General features: G+C 41.8%; 1 protein-coding gene across 1 annotated transcript; it reads left to right on the top strand.

The window, feature by feature from the left end:
* The first annotated feature begins 11624 nt into the window (after positions 1–11624).
* Positions 11625–13403, top strand: GSC (goosecoid homeobox). Its single transcript, XM_064153064.1, has 3 exons — positions 11625–12182; positions 12378–12637; positions 13090–13403. Exons 1-3 carry the CDS (start codon positions 11846–11848, stop codon positions 13240–13242), a joined length of 750 nt encoding a protein of 249 aa, XP_064009134.1. The 5' UTR covers positions 11625–11845; the 3' UTR covers positions 13243–13403.
* The last annotated feature ends 5564 nt before the right edge of the window (positions 13404–18967 follow it).

The following is an 18967-nucleotide window of genomic DNA, read 5'->3' on the forward strand; positions in this document are numbered from 1 at the left end:
CTCAGCTCAAAGTCCTACACGTGGTAATTTTCGTTTCCAAGAGTGGAAGAATTACTTTTGTTTGCATGAATACAGTTTAGATGTAAAGCAATCAGTGGACTTGAAAAATAACTTCTAAAAGGTGTGTGGGATGAACAACCTGCTTAAAAATAAAAAGGCTCAGAAACTAAGTACTGCTAACACTGCTTGTTTGCCTGAGCAATTGGCACTAGATCAACTCCTTTTCCAGACTTGTTGCAGCTACTGGGAGAAATAGACAGAGACAGAATTTGAAGACTCTGGTGTTGACTCTGCATTAAGCTGTGCCTCACTTACATCATGTTCAAATCCCACAGGTGTCTTTAACAAAATAAAGCTCCAAATGGAAGACCTAGGATATTAGGTGATCTTGATGAGAATACTTGGCCATGAGTGGAATGGTGTTCTACAAAGTTTTGGCTCTGCCTAGTCCCAAGCCATAAAATACACGTATTGCAATTTCGCATCTGATCAGGAAACAAAGCTGTAAAAGTAGGTTCATTCCTAGAGTTCAAGTAGTGGTAATAAGTCTGGCAAGGCTGGATAAATAGGTGTGAGAATTGCATTCCAACCCACAAATTTGAGAGTTCAGATCTGTTCTTTCAATTTTGGCCCACTTCTCATAAAAGGTAGCTCTGATACTTTCAGCATTTAGCAATAATCCGCTGATACATTAGTAGAAAGTGATCCTCAAAATCTTTTCTCTAAAAAGTATTTTAAAATTACTTTTTCTTGACCTGCTTGACAATTAATACATTCTCAGGTTTGTTTTGGTTTTGATTTTGGTTTTGGGTTTTTTCCTATGTTGGATGAATTGAATTATTGCAAATCCTTGTTTGGGCCTGGTAATATTTCACTCAGTTCTAGAATGGCTTGTTCTGATTTAATTTGAATCTTTCTAAGTTGAGTGGTAATCGGCTAAAAGTAATATAATTAAAACAGCAACGAGTGGTTTATAGCACTCAGCCAGAGCAAAGGCTATCTCAAAACATTTTAAATGAAATCATGACCGACTTTATGTTGATAATCTGCAAGCTGTTTGAGACGGAACAAATCACTGGAAAACGTGTTGCACCACCACAACTGTAGCTACAGTCTAAAAGGTCAGAACATAACAAGAATTCAGTAACAAAAGTCACACTTTGGACCCTGAACAGCAGGATGTCTAGCAGAGCTTTCTGTAATGGTATTAAAGTGTTTGGCTCTTTTCATGTTTGCCAGCCTATTTACCCCCCTGTTGAAGGAGGAACAGGACGAACTGCAGTTTACTCCCAGTGTCAACAAGAAGATCATTTCCCTAAGAATTAGTACTGCTTTCTTGAGCGTTTTAATTACCTCAGAGGTCCTGTGGTTTTCATCTATCCCTGCAATTAGCCAGTTATCCCACAGGAAGGTATTTGCAATGTAATCTGAATTAAAGCCTAATTCAACTCCTGTTAAAACCAAAGGTGTTGAAGATTTGCTAAAATTCTCTCGCTGCCAGTTCCGTGCCAGTATAGCTTGTTTAGGACCTTGAGCTTCTCCCCCAGGCATCTTAGCTGTCACACAGGGGTCATCCAACCTGCCTCAGAGGAGTCACAGAAAATGGGGCAACAAGAGAGGGAAGGGAGGTGAGCTCAGCTCTCATCTTTGTTAGCCAGGGGCACCAACTTCCCTGCTTGCCTCTAGGAGCATGGAATCACATTTTAACCTTGCAAAGTGCAGAGTTAGTAGGCCAATGATTTGGAAATTAACTTAGCTGCAGCCTTTGAGAATTCCTGACTGCATCTGAAAGTTTCTGCAGCTGGCATTTTGAGTGGCTTAATTCCCAGGGTGCATCATAAGCATAGCATGATTAGGCAGAATCAGAATCATCCAAGGAAGAAATCTGTGATGGCTGCTGTTGGAGCTGATTGTCAGTCCTACAAACTTAATTTGCTTCTTGACTGAAAAGCAATGATCCTTTCTCTTTGTGCATTTATATGTGTTAATGTATTAACGCCTTATGTCGGATGGTATGAGTGCTAAATGTGTTTTGCTTCCCTGACTTGAACAGATTTTACTGCCTCTTACTCTATCCTGTTTAAACAGAGACAGGTAGCAATGAGTGTTTTCAGTAGAAAAACCTAAAAGCTGGTACATATCTTGTCGATGTATTCATCACTATGCAATGTGCAGCCAAGTGCCAAGACAATTGACTCTTCCTGTACTTTTATTTTCCTTCAAGCTGTAAGAGCAAGGCTCCATTTAAATTCCAGTAAATGAACGATGTAAATGACACATCAGAGAAAAACATGTGTTTTACTAGTCAGGCTTGAGTGTTTGAAATTAGCCATCACTTTCAAGTGATAGCTAGAAAGCTGGCAGGCTGGCAGAGCAGACAAAGGGTGAGCAGGAGTTGTGTAGGCTGGAGGACTTGAGCAATCTACAGGATAAGGAAGCACAAATATTTTGAGATTTTATGTCCTACGGTTCTTTTTCTTTATCAATGCCATCTTTATTATTGCAGTCATTTTCAGCACAGAATTGCTCCAGATTCAGTAAATAGGCAGAAAATCTGACTGCAGGTTCAGAATTAATGGTGCTAAATTTGCAATTGCTAGTTTCTTTCCCTTCTCTTTCACAGAGATGTGGCACTATTTCAATCAAGACTGATCTCAGAATAAAGGTATTAGTGGAACTGCTGTGCATAGACTAATTCCTAGATTGCCAGAGCAGTGTGAATGCTTTAGTTTTCCTCCTTAACAATTCTTTGAGACTTCACATCATGCAACACAAGTAGGAGTGGTGTAGAGTTCTGAAAATCTAAGAATCTGTAGACCGTGTATCACTCTTTCTTTGAGAACAGAGCTAGTAAATGCCACATCAAGCTTCAGCTTGTGTTAGCCACAGCTAGTTCTTAAGGCATTCTGTGTGGGGAAAAAAACCCAAACAAACAAACAAAGAGTCAGGTTTCTTTCAAAGAAAATAAGAGCTTCTAAACAGCTTGATGCTCATGTTTAAACTGTGTTAGAGTTAAGAATCATGTTGTGGGGGCCGGAGTTATAGACTAGAGAGTATTTATACAAAATACTTAATGTTATTCTCTGGTTTCCCTGGATCCTGCTAATGTTTCAGCATGAGCCAGTCTCCTTTTGCTGAGTTAGGGCAGGCTGAGGTTAGGAAAACCTAAAATTAGTGGGATTTAAACTCTAATTGCTAGGCTAAAGCATTAGTCTTCTGATGGCTGATGCCTTAAGAGGTCTTTGTAAAGAAAATATTTTACAATCAAATAAAGCCAAAACAGTGCACTAGCTGCTTTGAACAGACTAAGAATACACATATTGTGCAGACCAAGAGTGTTCTATAAATTCATATTCTTTGTACATTGGCTTTCTTGGTTAGAAATGCCTTGTGTCCCCATTGGATGTTCTCACTGTGGTACTTAGTGCATGTGTACTACTCCTGAGTGAAGATCTGACCCAAGATTTCCATCCATCAAAGTTCTGAGTGCCAGTTACTGGAGTATGTTGATGTATTCACTGAAAGAAGTAGAGTGGTGAAAGAGTCATTATTCCCTCTCTCTGAGGACACTTTATCAATGGCTAAAGTCATGCAACAGTTCAAACTCGCTCTCCAAAACATGTTATGCTGCATCAGCACATAAACAATGAAGAGGTCATTGATTAAACTTCTGAAAAAGGAACTATCTCTGACTTTTGGCTGCTGTATCATGTTTTCTGCTTAGTTTCCTGTCCAGAATTACATCTAACTGCATACCACACAGACCTCCTGAAACAGGCATTGGGCCTAGACCATGGTCTTGCATACCTTGCTAAAACTTTGGAGCAATTCCATCAAGAACAATTAGAATTCACATTATCATAAAAGAACAGATTTTTCCATCCAAACTGAATGGTTGAAGACTGGACTGCATGGAAACAGTGCTTAAGAATTAGAAAGAAAGATGAAATCAAAGGGCAGATTGTCTTACTTTGAAGACAAATGCAAATGGATAAATACTGGCAGAATGTTTCTGGAAGTAGGTGACATACTTGGTACCCTAGAATATTATACAACTCCAAATTACAACAATTTCTTATCTCATTAGATGAGATTCAAAGTGTAATAAGCATAACTGCAGATTATTAACTCCAGGTAAACATATACTGCAGTACTTAACCTAGTCCTGGTTTGGGGGTGAGTAAGGAGGGAACAGCCATAATATAATTTAGACTTCAAGACAATTGTATCTGATTTTAAAGTTTTCTGATGACATTTAGAAAGGTATCAAAACTCTGCAATTTACTAACACAAATAAAAATAGCTTTTAAAAACATAAAAGCAAACAAACTCAAGCTGCATTATATCATATAAACATAACTTGTGGTTTGGGGTATTTATTCAATTCCACAAATTGCCTTTGCTGTAAATAGACTGTTGGTTTTAGTGCATAAATGCTTTCAACACATAAATTAGAACTCAGATAAGGATATAGTTGACTGACAGTGGTGTGACTTAATATAGAGACCTAGATCAAAATTGAGACCATTAGTAAGTAAGTATAATAATTCTTCCACATCAGTTGCTTAGATAGATGATCCTGTTTTATCTGTCTAATGCAACCAGTGGGCACTGAAACTGATTATAGTGATATTATTTATGTTATTAGTTCAAAATATCATCTCACCGAGCTAGTAATTTTGCAGCTCCTTCTGGCATATTTGCCTTGCTTTCTTCAAATCTATCACCCTTCATTATTTATTTCTCTACTATAATTATCCTTGTTTGTTTGTTTGTTTTCACTTTGGACATTTATTTTTAATGCAACTTCTTGTATTTTTAAAAACATGTAAACCTTCATGATATGTATCTGGCACAATTCATTCAAAACAAATCTGTTGAGTTTCTGTTATATGGTATTTGGGAATGGTAATGCAACTTTTAGCTGGGAAGATCTATCTCTCTTTTTCAGTTCCATTTCAGAATCATTGGCAATTACCAAGCAGGCTTCCACAAATGTCAGACTGGGCCCTGGTTCTAGTTCCACTAAAGTAAAAATTGCTAGATTATACCACAGTGCTATTCATAAAATGTAGAGGCTTCTAAAATCCCAGGAGTTTGGAAAATACATTGTGTGCATGGTACAGAAAACAATGCAATAGCTGTCTTTCGTACAGTTGACTTATTTATTTTTCAAAGCTGACTTTGTTGCTCCAGCTTCCCAGAAAAGCCTTCTAAGGGGCTTTGCATTACAAATAAAGAGCTATTTTGGGTGTAATCTTCCAGGGCCTTTTCAGAGAGAGGAGAGGTTCTGGTGGCATTAAGCATGTACAGTTCATACTACAAAGACAAGCTTTAGCCAACATAATAATGCTTGTGTAGGACGATAAGTGCTGTGACCACACACAATTTCTGTTGACTCTATGTGTAGCTGCGTGTGCTCAGGGTGTCTTGTGTTTTAAAATCCAGTGTGCTACATGATCATCCAAATGATGATCTGTGAGGTCTCTTCCAGCCCTGATGATACTGTGATACTGTGATACTCAGCCCAGGGCTTGGAACAAGGTAAATCAACAAAAGAGGTTTTAGTTTGGTTCATGATTGTGAATCTGGAAAACTGGTGTTCAGTTTGGGGTTTTTTTGGTGTTTTGGTTGCTTGGGATTTTTTTTGTTTGTTGTTGTTGTTATTGTACTTATATTAGTATAAATATTGGTATAGAAGGAAATTCCTTGACATAATTACCTATGACATAAAAACATGAGCACAACCTATTCAGGTTATATGTAGAGATCGGGTACATCTATATAATTTAACTATGCACCCTCAACATGTGACTGTATGAATAACCCAGGGAAACAGAATTATTCACCTTTTTCAGAGGAAAATTAAAGTACTAAAAGTTTGTTGTGGAGCCACGTTGTCGTGGAAGCTGATAAGATCACTGTTACAAATATGCTTAATTTTGCAGGAGAAATGTTGGCTGTTGGCTATACTGCAATAGAGAGGTTAGGCTATGCGTGTGTAGCAAAATTCTCCTAGGCCATGTGTGTGTAGCAAAATTCTCCTCTGTCAGCCTCTACAGCACAGCTCTTGACATGAATTTTTTCTTATGGTAGATGTCCAGATCATCCCACTTTACTCAGCTTAAACAGATTTAGTCACAGTATCTATGAGTGAAGTATCTCACTCAAACTGCATTTGATGGAAAGCAAGATTACCAAATAGCAGGGCACCTTCTTGTAATTGTAGTCAAGGACCCAGTGTTTTCCTACTGTTCCCTTGAAAAGAGACATTATTTTAGAATTTTCTTGGTTTGTTTTGCAATGATCATTGCAGTTTGGATGTAGACTTTTTCTGCTTAGGAAAAAAAAAAAAAGTTTTCCCTGCTCTATCACTAATGTTATACCTTGTTTGCCAATATGAATGAACCCGGGGGGGCGGGGGGAATCTTTCTTCTGCTTATGTTCACTTTCACATAAACCTTTAAGAGATTCTACTGTCTTCATTAAATTGTTTCACATAAATCTGAATCCATACGAGCTTTTAAACTGCTATAGCATCTGAATTGTTTGCGTCAGAATATGTTGGCGTTCACCCCTTACAATTCTGAACAAAATCACCTCCAACCACTAACAAAAGCTCTAGTGTATCCTGACAACTTTGTGTATGACAAACTGACATATACAATAAATATGAATGTTACTACAGTAACAGATTTAAATTATATAGTTCATTTAAACCTTTTTCCAACTTCAGCTTAGTCCTAGCTAAAGCACACAGGAAATAAACATATTGAGCTGTCTGGCACCAGGCAACTATCCAGGTCCTGTTCTGTCTAGCACTGGGCTAGGCTTATCCACCCAATCAACATGAGGAAGCTAATTTATGTGAGACAGATATATTAGTAATAAATGGATTTATTCAGTAGCTTCGTGAATTTATACATTTACAAAACCGTTTTACCATTTTAGTTTAAGGAGACTTAACACTGAGTGACTCCACTACTTTTATGGGCTGTGTCTTGAAGCCCTTAGCAAGTTCTATTCTTCACAAGAAAAGGAAAAAAAAACCACAAACGACACTGATTGAAGTCAATGGGACGTTTGCTAGAGCAGAACTTGCAAAAGACAGGAACTGCTGAAATACAAGTGAATAGGCAGCTGGCTAAACAGCTATTCAAAGAGTTGCAGTGTATTTATATTTATATAAATAATGGTTTTCGATATTCCACATTTAAAAAAAAAAGAGGGGGGGGGGGGGAAGGAAAAAGGGTTAGTCTTAAAAAACCAAGATAGTGTGTAAAAGAGAAGCAGCTAGCAGAATTCAGAAAATTCAGAAGGGATATCTGGGTTTTCTTTATCACACCTATTTGTATTTTAGACAGATTTTTGTTCTAAGGCATTAAGCTGACATGCAAGTCAGGTCTGTATTACGTTGAAGTCTGTTTCCACTGTTTCGCCTGTTTTGAAGAAAACAAGACAGAGAATTCACTTCAGTGCTATGGTTTATCCATTTCAATCAGACAGTGAGTGGCACATTCTCACCTCATTTGCAGTTTTTAATTCCAACTGGACATTACTTTTGAAAAGTCCCTTCCCCCTCCCACCTCCCCTTTTTGCTGCCACTTGAAAGTTGAAATGTAGCAAGAATGTACTGTTAGGTGCCAGTTTTCTGAATTACAGGGTGACTGCTTTAGCCGATCCCAAAAAGCAAGTGTCTTTTTATGCCGCATAAAAGCCTGAAATGTTTACATATCAAAAGGCTATAGGCCAATTTCTGTCAAAATTATACATGAAGTTAAGCAGTACAAGCAATTTATTTAAACACTAGTCATTGTAGAAAAATTCAAAACCATATGCTCTTTTAGCAGTTTTTCACAAATGCATTTGACCCATGACTTGGCAAAGACATGCATGCTTCATAATTTACTCTAAATTTCAGATCCCCCTGACATTTAAATAGAAGATCTTCATTAATAAAGTTTATATGAAGGAAAACTTTAGAAGTTGATATTGTTAAGAGGAAAGGTTTAAGGGGGGAGGGCGGGAGGGGGGTGAAAACCCGACACCCGACGTTTTCAAATGACTGACTTTCTTAATCAGTTCAAGATAAGTTTATTCTGGGAACAAATTACCGTAATTTCGCACCGTACCGATTTTTTTGTTGTTGCTGAAGTAATGATGCAATCACTGTGAAACAAACCTGGGGAAGGTTGAAGGGTGGGGGCATTTGCACGTGAGAGATGGGCTGCGAAGCGCTGTTTCCAAGGGGGTTTCACAGCCCGCAACCCCCCAAACTCCTTCGCCACGGGCGGGAGCCTCTGCCGGGACCTGCCGCTCGAAGCCAGCCAGCCCCGGCCGGTCGGGACTCGGGAGACGCAACTCCGCGGGTGCCGTCCCGGTAAGGCCCCGGCCGGCGGGGCTCCTCGCTTCATTGCAGCTCCCGGTGCTGCTCCCGCTCTGGTGCCGGGCAGATCCAGTGCCGGAAAGGAGGCACGGTTTGCATCCCTGGAATTATTCCTTAATACTTTAAACAACGAAAAAACACCCTGGCCGATTTCTCCACAAGTACATTTTCATAGACTGGGGTATGGTGATTGCTTTGTATGAAATCGTGTTTGGGTAATAATATTGAAAATCAGTGCAGTGTTTACTTTATTTCATACCTAACAGCTTGCTCTGCCCAGTGCTATGCTCCTCTTTAGATCTCTCTTTCAACCCATGCTGTGACTACCTTCCAGTAACAAACAATCGCTTAGCAACACTATGCAGCACAATTTGCTTGCGTTTCATTTGTTATTACAATTTCGTCCCAACATTGTCTGACAACTGATTGTTTGTTTAACGCAATTTTACATTTGTGAGGCTAGCGAAGAGCGGATGTGAAATGAGACACTCTGAGAGCAGGTTTTGCTAAGTGGATATCAGAGCTGGGAATTTCAAGATGAGTCTACTAAAGTTAAAACAAAACTAAACAAAAGAGAACTTCCCCATGGGGGTGACAAGTTTTTTTGGGAGGGGAACAACAACTCTGAATTAGGAACAAACGTAAGTACTGCATCTTGGCGGATCACCGGTCATCAGAGCCTTCCCGAAGGAAGAGCTAGTCGGGAAGTGGAGCGCTGGTGCATCCCGGGCGGCCCGTGGCGGCCGGTTTCACGGCTGTCCCCGGGCTCCCGCAGTCCCGTCGATGCCCCGTGTTGCCCTGCGGTGCTGCTTTGACTTGGAAGAAGCCGGACAGGGGCGGAAATTAAATCCTGACGCAAGTGATGCTAAGAGCCTAACAAATCGGCGGCGGTGGACAACCCCACAGCAGTCTTTCGCATGAGCGGGACTGCAGTGGGGTAAGTGGGTTTCTCCAGGGATGACAAGTTGGGTTCAAACTGTTGTTCGCGCAATCCGCCTCCCTCCTGTGGCCAGATTCCGAGGACAGTCGAGCCCTGTCTTAAGACGCTGCTGACCTGCGGCCCGCGACGCACCAGTCGGGCGCTCCTCGCGGAGGGTCTCCGGGCATCCACGGAGGGGAAACTCGCTTCCTCGCTCGTGGGACAGCTGGCCATGCCCCTGCTCTCATTATGTCCTAATTCCTGTCCCTCCCCGGAGCTCCGAGCCCCTCTCTTTCGAAACTCCACTGGCCGTCGGGGGCTGTGAAGGCCAACAGAGAGATGCCAGCGCGCACCGCGGCAGAGCCGCCGAGGACGTGAACAAGCATCCCCGTGGCGGAATTAGGCAGCATGCTAATTTGCGTGCGGCATGACCGAGCTGCACCCAGGGAGTTACCCACAAAAACCCAACATCCCAGCCCAAGACTTCTCTTCCCCAGATCCAGCCCTAAATAAACAATGAAAAAATAAATAAAACTATCACAGCAACAACAGAAAAAAAATCCAAATATAAGACCGAGCAAGACCTCTGTCCAGTAGTTTTACTTTATATCAGATTTGCAAAATCTGAACGAAGCTAATGTCTAAATGCCAAAGGCTGGAAGAAATAGATCATCAAATCAATCGAAACAAATGAAACTATGCTAAGAATTAGTCACATAGCAAGGTATCAGTAAAGAGAGAATTAAATCCTGTCATCCTTTTACTTTAACAAGGTGCTTTATTATTAGAATAGGCTTTGGGTTAGATCATTCTTAGATGCGGTTTTAAATCCTCGAATAGTGAGGAAAGGGATAAAGTGCAAGTAAGCGCTAACGAGGATAATCTTTGTGGAGGAAAAATAATGTGCTCCTCGTAAACGGACCCTCATGGCCTGTTTTCATTTCACGCGTACAATTTCCTACCTTCTTTGATGGAAGATTGATGGAGTAAATAGTCTAATCTTATTCAGTTCACCTCCTGTGGATTCCCAGTGACAGTCGTGACAGACGAAGTATTCTCCAAATCACAAGAGCCAGCTACCGAGAGAGTCAAAACCTCTCAACAGGAAGAGTTTCAGGGACTTAAAACTGATCCGTTTTAAATTCACGGAACACAAAAATTATAAAGTTTTCCGTGTGCTTGTAAACCTACAAGCTTTGTTTTTTAAAAGGCATTTAGAAAATGAAAGATTCGTCCTTAAAAAGAAAAAGGCACCAGGATGGATAGGAAGCAAATCGGGACACCTACCAGACTCGAGGATTTGAGACGGCACTGGTCTTTAACATTTCTAGTTTCTGTCTTGTTTAAAAAGAAAATAAAAAATAAATGCACCTGTCTGGATGCGAATGAGTTTGTTGTTTTGTTTGCTTTTGTTGTCGGTTGGTTGTTCGTGGGTTTGGTTGTGGGGTTTTGCTCTGTTGGCGTTTTTCGGGTTTGTTGTGGGGTTTTTTTTGGGAGGTTTTTTTTTTTTGTTTGTTTGGTTCGGGTTTTTGTTAGCTAGGTTTTGGTTTTGGTTTTAAAGAAGTTTACACGCGTCCTACTTCCACCAGGTTACCTAGGAAAAGAGAAAAATACAAGATCGTTTATTCAATGAAGACTCTATTACTTCACTACATAAAGCTTAAATCAGAGCTCTTCGTGCCGGCGGACGTAAGATTCAAACCCTGCCTCAGGAACAGTTACAGGAAGGGAGCTGCGTGGTTGTATCTCAGTTATTTTTTTTAAAAGTGCTTTTTAACTAATTCAAAGCAGAAATAATGAATCTCAGCTTCAGACAGAGGAAATCGCACCCACTAATGTGAACTAACACTAGCAAAGTAGGTGCATAATAGACAAGGCTAGGAGCTGCTAACCACTTCTGCACAATAGCATTAATAAGATTAACTTGGGCAATTAGCCGGTGCAGCAAAGATCAAGCCTAAATCTGGGGCCTTTCAAAAAGCCCACTAATGGAAAGGATTACGTTAATTTCATTAATTCTCAATAAACAGACCCAGTCTCCTTTCACTCCTTTGTGTAATCCCCACCTCTTCCTCACAAAAAAAAAAAAAAAAAAAAAAAAATTGGAAGGAAAAAAAAATGCAAAGGGAGTTTTGTTTGTCATCTGCATATTACCAGGAACTAAATCCAGGATGACGTCGCCTGGGTATAAAAAAGGGAAGAGGTTCAGATGTATTATACTCCATGCAGCCCTCTCGGTTGAGATCAGTAAACAGGCGAGAGTTGAGGGGGGAAAGTTCCAGGGGTGGATCCTGCGCACACGCACACACACACACACACACACACACTCATGCACAGGCACACACGCACACTCTGCTCGCAAGCTGCCCTAGGAAAAAGTTCCGTTCTTTTCGCTCCGATCTCTTCTTAAAATTTCTCCGAAAAGTTTCGGTTTAGTGTCTCTCCAGCCTCTCCCCCGCCTCCACAACCACCACCACCTACCCTCCCTCCCTCCTCCCCCGGGCCGATCTCCGCTGCCCTGCCCCGGCACGGTTTGGGGCATGCCTGTGAGCATGTTCAGCATCGACAATATACTGGCGGCCAGACCTCGCTGCAAGGACTCGGTGCTGCTGCCCCCACCGAGCGCCGCCGCCCCCGTCGTCTTCCCCAGCCTCCACGGGGATTCTCTCTACGGCAGCGCCTCTGACTACGGCGGATTTTACTCCCGGGCGGTGGCACCCGCCTCCGCGCTGCCGCCAGCCGTCACCGGATCTCGGCTCGGCTACAACAACTACTACTACGGACAGCTGCATGTGCCGGCGTCGCCCGTGGGTCCTTCGTGCTGCGGGGCGGTGCCGCCCCTGGGAACCCAGCAATGCTCTTGCGTCCCCTCCGCAGGTAAGCTGGCCCGGCCTGGCTTGGGCTGGACGGGGGCTCTTTGTTCTCACGGCCGCGGGGCAGGAGTGGGTGTCGGGGAGCTGGCGACCTAAAGGAGCGCGGATGGGCGGCGAGGGGACGAGTGGCTTTTTCTCAGGGTGGGGGGAGTAGCGATCTCATGCAAAGCCTGTCGTCCTCTCATCTGTCTGTCCGTAGGTTACGAGGGCACTGGGTCAGTCCTGATGTCCCCTGTTCCCCATCAGATGTTGCCCTACATGAATGTGGGCACTTTGTCCCGGACGGAGCTGCAGTTGCTGAACCAGCTGCACTGCAGGCGAAAAAGACGGCATCGGACCATCTTCACTGACGAGCAGCTAGAAGCGCTTGAAAACCTCTTCCAGGAAACAAAGTACCCGGACGTGGGCACCAGGGAACAGCTGGCCAGAAGGGTGCACTTAAGAGAGGAAAAAGTGGAGGTATGTCACTTTCCTTTCCCCTTTTCCAATCTCTTTCGCACTGAAACGTGCTCGGTCTGGAGGTACCTCGGTGTGGCTCCATCCCGGCTCTGCCCTTCCGCGATCAGCCGCCGGAGGAGATAGCAACAGGTTGGGGGTGGGGAAACGAATTATTTGTATCGTTGTGTCCAAGCGCTCTTCCGAGGGCGGCTGGTCGCGCAGACAGCACGGCCGTGAGTCCATACCGAGCAGTGGCCGTGCCCAGTCTTTCTCACTCGCTTCGCAGCGCTCCCCACGCTACCTCCGCCCAAGCGCTGCTTCACCCGCGGCTGCGAGCTGCTCCGGGCCGGGCCGGGCTCCGGCGGGGCTCAGGGCAGTCCTCAGGTCTGGGATTTTTTTTTTTTTTTAATGTGTTGAGATTTTGTTTGCTTCTTTGTTTTCCCTCCTGATAATATAATTTATTAACTTAACAGGTTTGGTTCAAAAACCGTCGGGCAAAGTGGAGGAGGCAAAAACGATCGTCTTCGGAGGAGTCAGAAAATGTACAAAAATGGAATAAAGCTCCTAAAACGTCTCCGGAGAAAAGACAAGAGGACGGGAAAAGTGACTTGGACTCCGATAGCTGATACCTCGAGGGGGGAACATTTCTCTTGAACTGTCGGATACGCTCCAGAGGATGCTACTAATCTTGCACAAGCTCTGCCTTGTTGGAAGGGAAAATATCTGTATATAATGTACAATGCCCAGAGTTGATTTCGTGTAAATAAAATGTGTTGTGAAGGTGTTGCACAGGTAGACGGCAGCGCATTTGTTCACCCCTGCGCCGCGGGGAAAGGGGAGAGGAAAGTGTGAGTCCCGGTCCTCGGGGACTAGGGTCGGCCTGCCCTCCCTGGTTACTCATTTAACGAGGTTTAGCATAGTTTGAGAGCAAGCGGAGGGCAGCGCGCTGCCAGCCTAGCTCTCTGCCGGCCGAAAACCGATGGCGGATCACAGAAAAGAATCATAGAATGCCGGGTGGGAAGGAATCTTATTGATCTTTCTTCCCGATGGAAAGCGGCAGACGTTCTGCCAGGCTGGTCCCGTCCCCAGGGACAGCGGCCGGGGCAATAGCGGGGAAGCCGCCGCTGTACCAAACCTTGCACTGGCGTTCCCCTCCCAGAGGTCCTCGACGGGCCGCCCGCAGCGATCGGGGCCTGTCCGTTTATCCTGACCGCGTCCCTCGGGCTTTTCCTCGGGCTCCTCGGGGCTTCTCCCCGCGTTCCCCGTGAAGCTACAGGACATGCCCTTAGGAAATATTTGTAGGCAAAGTAAATGGGTCCTAACACTTGTTACTCTCCTGTTTCCCTGTGCTTTTCTCTCCCTCTCTCTGCAGTTAAGCTCTGATGAGTGTCCGAAGTGTTTGCTCTTGATCCCTGTTTTAAAAACTGTCTCGCTCTATCGATGTTTTAAAATGCTGTTAGTACGTTTTAGCCACCATCGGAGGAATTATGCATATAGGGAAGCAGAGCCCTCGTGTGCTGCTTCAGGGGATGTTTCAACAGAAGTTACTAGTGCAAGTTTTCTTCTATTTGAGGCATCACCCTTGCAATGAGGAAAGCAGTGACCGTATAATCTCTCATTTTATTTTTCTGTCTCTGAGGGCTTCTATCACCCCATAACATTCACATTGATTTTCTTTTTTTTTCCTCCCTTTAACTTCCAAACACTTAGTGCTCACCACCTTCAGAGCAAAATTACTAGAGTTCCCCTGTATTTTCTTGTTTAGAAAGACATTTCTTTCTTGTCTGTCTATAAGCTTAAACAAACTAGTTCAAGCTGCAAAACCAATGCAGGTAACTTCTAGCTTGGAATCTTCATGCTGTACTTCTCACTCAGACATTAAGTGGTAGTGAGCTGACTTTCCTTAATTATGGCCAGTGCCTGAACTCACTTGTGTCTATTCAGCTTGCCTAGACAAGAAACTGGATGTGGTCACTATTGCTTCTAGGGACATTAGAAAGGGGCAGCTGCTATGTTGCTTGTTCTTGTGTTTTTCCTGCCTTTCCAGATATATCCAGCTTTTCATGGGTGTTGTAGTGTGATGTGCATTGCAGGTGTTTGTGTGATAGAACCAATCACGGTATCCAGATGCTCAGATAACACTTCCCAATGCACCCATATTTTCTTGTAGATGTAGTTCTCTCTGAACAATCTCTCTCCGTGCCAGGATGTAGGAATAGCTGCCATGGAAGAAATTAAGTGTGGTTTTGTATGAGTCAGTCTTTTTAAAAGGCTTGCAGTTTCATAGCTACCGATCTCTTGAAAAGAAGAAGAAATTTAGCCTCTTGTTCCTCAGTGCAGCGGAGGAGGAAAGAAAACAGATTCTTCTTGGATATATACTAGGATTTGGCTCTAGAGAGCTACTACATTTTGGAGATGCCCTGTTGCTATGGTGTGTATCTGATCTCTGCAATTTGTTTTTCAGCAGCACTGAAAATAAGTTTTCAAATTACTGAAAATCAGTTTTCACAAGAATAGGATCTTTTATGTTATATGCAGGAAGTCTCACTGAGTGGAATTTTAATGTCATCTCCTCTGTATTTAGTTACTGTTAGGTTTTAAACTGCATACATGATTTGCAAATAAAAGCCAGATCTAAGGATAATATTGCCCAGCATTTTGCAAATGATTATATATTTTCTTTCCATGTATACATATCCTTACTGCCACCTGGGAGCTTGATAGGGTTTTTATTCTGTTTTGGTTTGCATTTTCATGTGCAGAACGGTAATTTTGGAAGCCACTTTTAAGGATTTTAGCCTGCATAGTTCCATGTGGAAGTTAAACTAGATCTGGGTTTTTATGAGATGGGTTTTAAAGATGTTTTTGACAACCTATACTACTTAGCTAAGAGATGTTGTGACTTTTCCAAAGAGACTGACGTGCTCAAGAACTGTGGAAACTCCAGGTCACATGCCAGTTTATGAATTTATTTAGAACTTTAGGAGCATGGGACATGACCTAAGAATCAAAGCCTTGTGCTCCAAAATCTGTGTGCTATGCTAGTGATGATGATGGCGTCACTGCCAATTGCTTTAAAATCACATTGTACCTTATCTCAGTTAATTTCTGAGTTCACTATAAACCCTTGGCTACCATAAGCTTGATTTTGAAGTCACTGCTCTCTGTTCTCAACACTACATGTAGATGTAAATCTGTTAGAGTTAATAATACAATTTAAAAAACTATTTGAAAATCAATTGTAATTTTTAAGCTTTAGATTACTTACTAAAAATGGCATTTATGCCATTAGACTGTTGGACTACCTGTGTCATGCTTTCTCACTAGTGAAAACCTAAGGGCTTCATTCTCCCTTGTTTTATACACTACAGTATCAGATTCTATGTAGTCTGGAAGAGTTTGATAATTGGAAAGTAGTGAGAAGACAAGCAAAGGAGTAGGAAAGTAGAAAACTAAATGACTGAAAGCATTAGGATGATTGCTAAATGAAGAAATCTCATTAACTTGTATTGTTTGGTTGGCATAATCTGTCTCTAGATGTTTTCATGGGAGTTTATTTTAAGAGAAATCCCACATGTCAAAATGCCACGTAACAACTTGCGTTATTTTTTCTTTCTCTTGGTGCAGTGGGGGAAAGGCAAAGCAAAGGACTTGAATGAATGTTAAATTCCATCAGGTTCAGTTCTAACAAAGAGGCTTTGAAAGAGCTGATTGTGGTCGTGTTTGTTATCATGTGTCTAAGATGAAGACCAAAAGAGATTTTTTTTAAATTGTAGTAGTTCGTTTGCTTTGTTTTGTCTATGTCTCTTCCATTGCAATTTACAACCCTGCATCTTGGTGCAAACCCATTCTTAGGAGGCATAACACAATTGAAAAACCCACGTAGCTGTTTCTGAAATGTGATGTACAGGTCGTGACACTGATGGACTCTCTAGGTTTCCAAACCTGAGTCCAGGTTCTTACTGTGTCATTTCTTTTTTTTTTCCCCTGAAATATTGGACTTGTCTCTTTCTAAATTTCTGTCTGTAAAATGTAAAATACTCCTTTCAGATCCAGCCAGGGAGGTAGGGTGAGGGAAGGATTATAAGAAGAAACATAAGCTACTTCAGAGGTTCGCCACTGCAGCAAAGAATTATTCCAAATAATGCTATGCACTGCAGGAGCTGTAACTGAGTAATTGTACAAAAGGAACACAACCCTCTTTCTGTCTCCAAGCTGGTTTAAGTCATACAATTCTCTTGCAAAGGAAAGCTAGAGAGAGCCACATGTAGTTAGGGTACAGTGCAAAAGCTTTCTGTTGTGTAGAGCCAGATTGAGCAACCTTATGCATATCTTGATAGTACCCTCTGCATTTAGATGGCCAAAATATCTATTTTAATTTAATGCCCAATTTGCCATATTTATTATGATTGTCTTGTTGTAATAAGTAACACAGAAAAACAGAGGTCAAGGTGTTTTGTTGAGGTTTTTTTCCCTTTTTTTTTTTTTCTTGACATGAAGTGATATATTATCATCTGAAAATCTGGACTCTTTTTCCTTTTAGTTTTACTAATACCTGAGTGAACTATTTCTGAGCTTTACCATAATGGGATCCTGGGAATATAAACCATGCAAACCCTCTCTTACACAGGACTTGTGAAGTAAACATTTGGATTAGTGAGTTCATATTTTTTTTTTTTGTGCTCTGTCTGCATTTATTGGTTCACTGGGGTTATACACTATGGAGTGTACAAAAAACTAAAGAGATTTTATGTTGTATTCTATCCCCTTAGGGTTTCATTTCAATTGTACTTTATGTTTTTCTAATTTGGAGACATGACTTGACTGAACCTAGACAGAGAAGTTTAGTCAAATTACTCTGTTTCTCTGGGATTGCCACTTTCCTGATTTGATTACAGTCTGTTTAACAAAGGTAACAGATGTAACTGCTATATACTGGATTGCAAGCAATTAATATGAATCTTAAAATGACCTATCTCTGTAAAGAATCTGACAACTTCAAATGTATAAACCTCTGTTACTAATATTCTGTTTTGTATCAAACCTATCCAAAGATGGAGAGTTGTGGTGTAAAAAACCCCACCTATCCAACAACAACAACAACAACAAAACAACCAACAAAAACAAAAATCACAAACCCCACCAAATGTCTTTCAGTTTTTTTTTTCAGGGTAGAATGTCTACAGATAGACAGAAACTCTGTGGAGCAGGAGAAAGGTTAGGGAATTTGTTATAACTTAAAAGTGCATACACAGACAAATGTTGAAAGTTACTTTGCCCCTGTCTTGTAAATGATGTCTGAATACTGGGGTTTGCATTCCTTTTCTACTCCTTATCTGGACAAACATGCATGCTTACCTTGGAGATCTGGAAGTTCACCTCATTAGTATACCTCTAAATGTCTCAAGTGCATGTGCCAATGTGAAAGTTGTAATTGTCCCTTTGCCTAAAGGGCCTTCCTGGAAAACTCTGAGCTAAGCATTGAATCTTCACTAGAGCCTGCCTATGTTTATTTATATATGTAGAATGTTAATAAATCTTTATGATTTTCTATCTTTGAGGGGATTTATTAAGTGTTTACTACACAGTAACCACAGAATGATTCACTAACCTGTGGCCATGGCTTCACTCTGCAAAAGAGACAACTTTAATGTATGGAGCCTCTTCTTCTGGACACGAAGCCTCTTCTTCTGGACAAAACCATCTCTTTCAAGAGGGCAGTTGCCTAAAGGGCTTCTGATTTTCTGTCCAAGGCATGTGTGTCTGTGGACACATGGGTTCGTTTGTGCTTTTCCTAGAAAAAAACCCAGGCAGCTGGAAGATAGATTCTGGTAGCACCATTTCAGTGATCTGGCTTCTAGAGTGCTATCACAAACCACTGGATCTGTGCTGCAAACTACAGTGCTAGAATAAGTTACAGTGACTGAGGATGAGAACTTCAGAAGATGGAATCCTTCTTGACTCCAAAGTGTTATGAGTGCAGAACCCAAATAAAACTTTATTTATTTCCTTTACTTAGGGTTTTTGGCAAGCAGTCAAAGAACTTAGTTGTGATCCTGAGGTGAGAAGCTACTGTTACTGCGTTTTACTGTTAGAAAAAGCTTAGGTACCTCTTTCTAAGGGGGACATGCACAAATTCCGTGGCACAATGTGGGGAAGTAGAAGTTACACCATATTCAGTGGTGAATTCTAATGCCATCACCATGTTCATCTTTTATCTTGGTGGAAATTTGAGTTTCCTGGTGAAAGCAGGGCTGTCATATTGTGTTTTGCAATTGTATATCATGTTTTGGTTCCTGAAAAAAATAAAACTGCTATGCAAGTGAACCCAAGTTGAAGGCAAAATTTAAT

Source organism: Pogoniulus pusillus, chromosome 1 (assembly GCF_015220805.1).
Source record: "Pogoniulus pusillus isolate bPogPus1 chromosome 1, bPogPus1.pri, whole genome shotgun sequence".
NCBI classification, from domain to species: Eukaryota; Metazoa; Chordata; class Aves; order Piciformes; family Lybiidae; genus Pogoniulus; species Pogoniulus pusillus.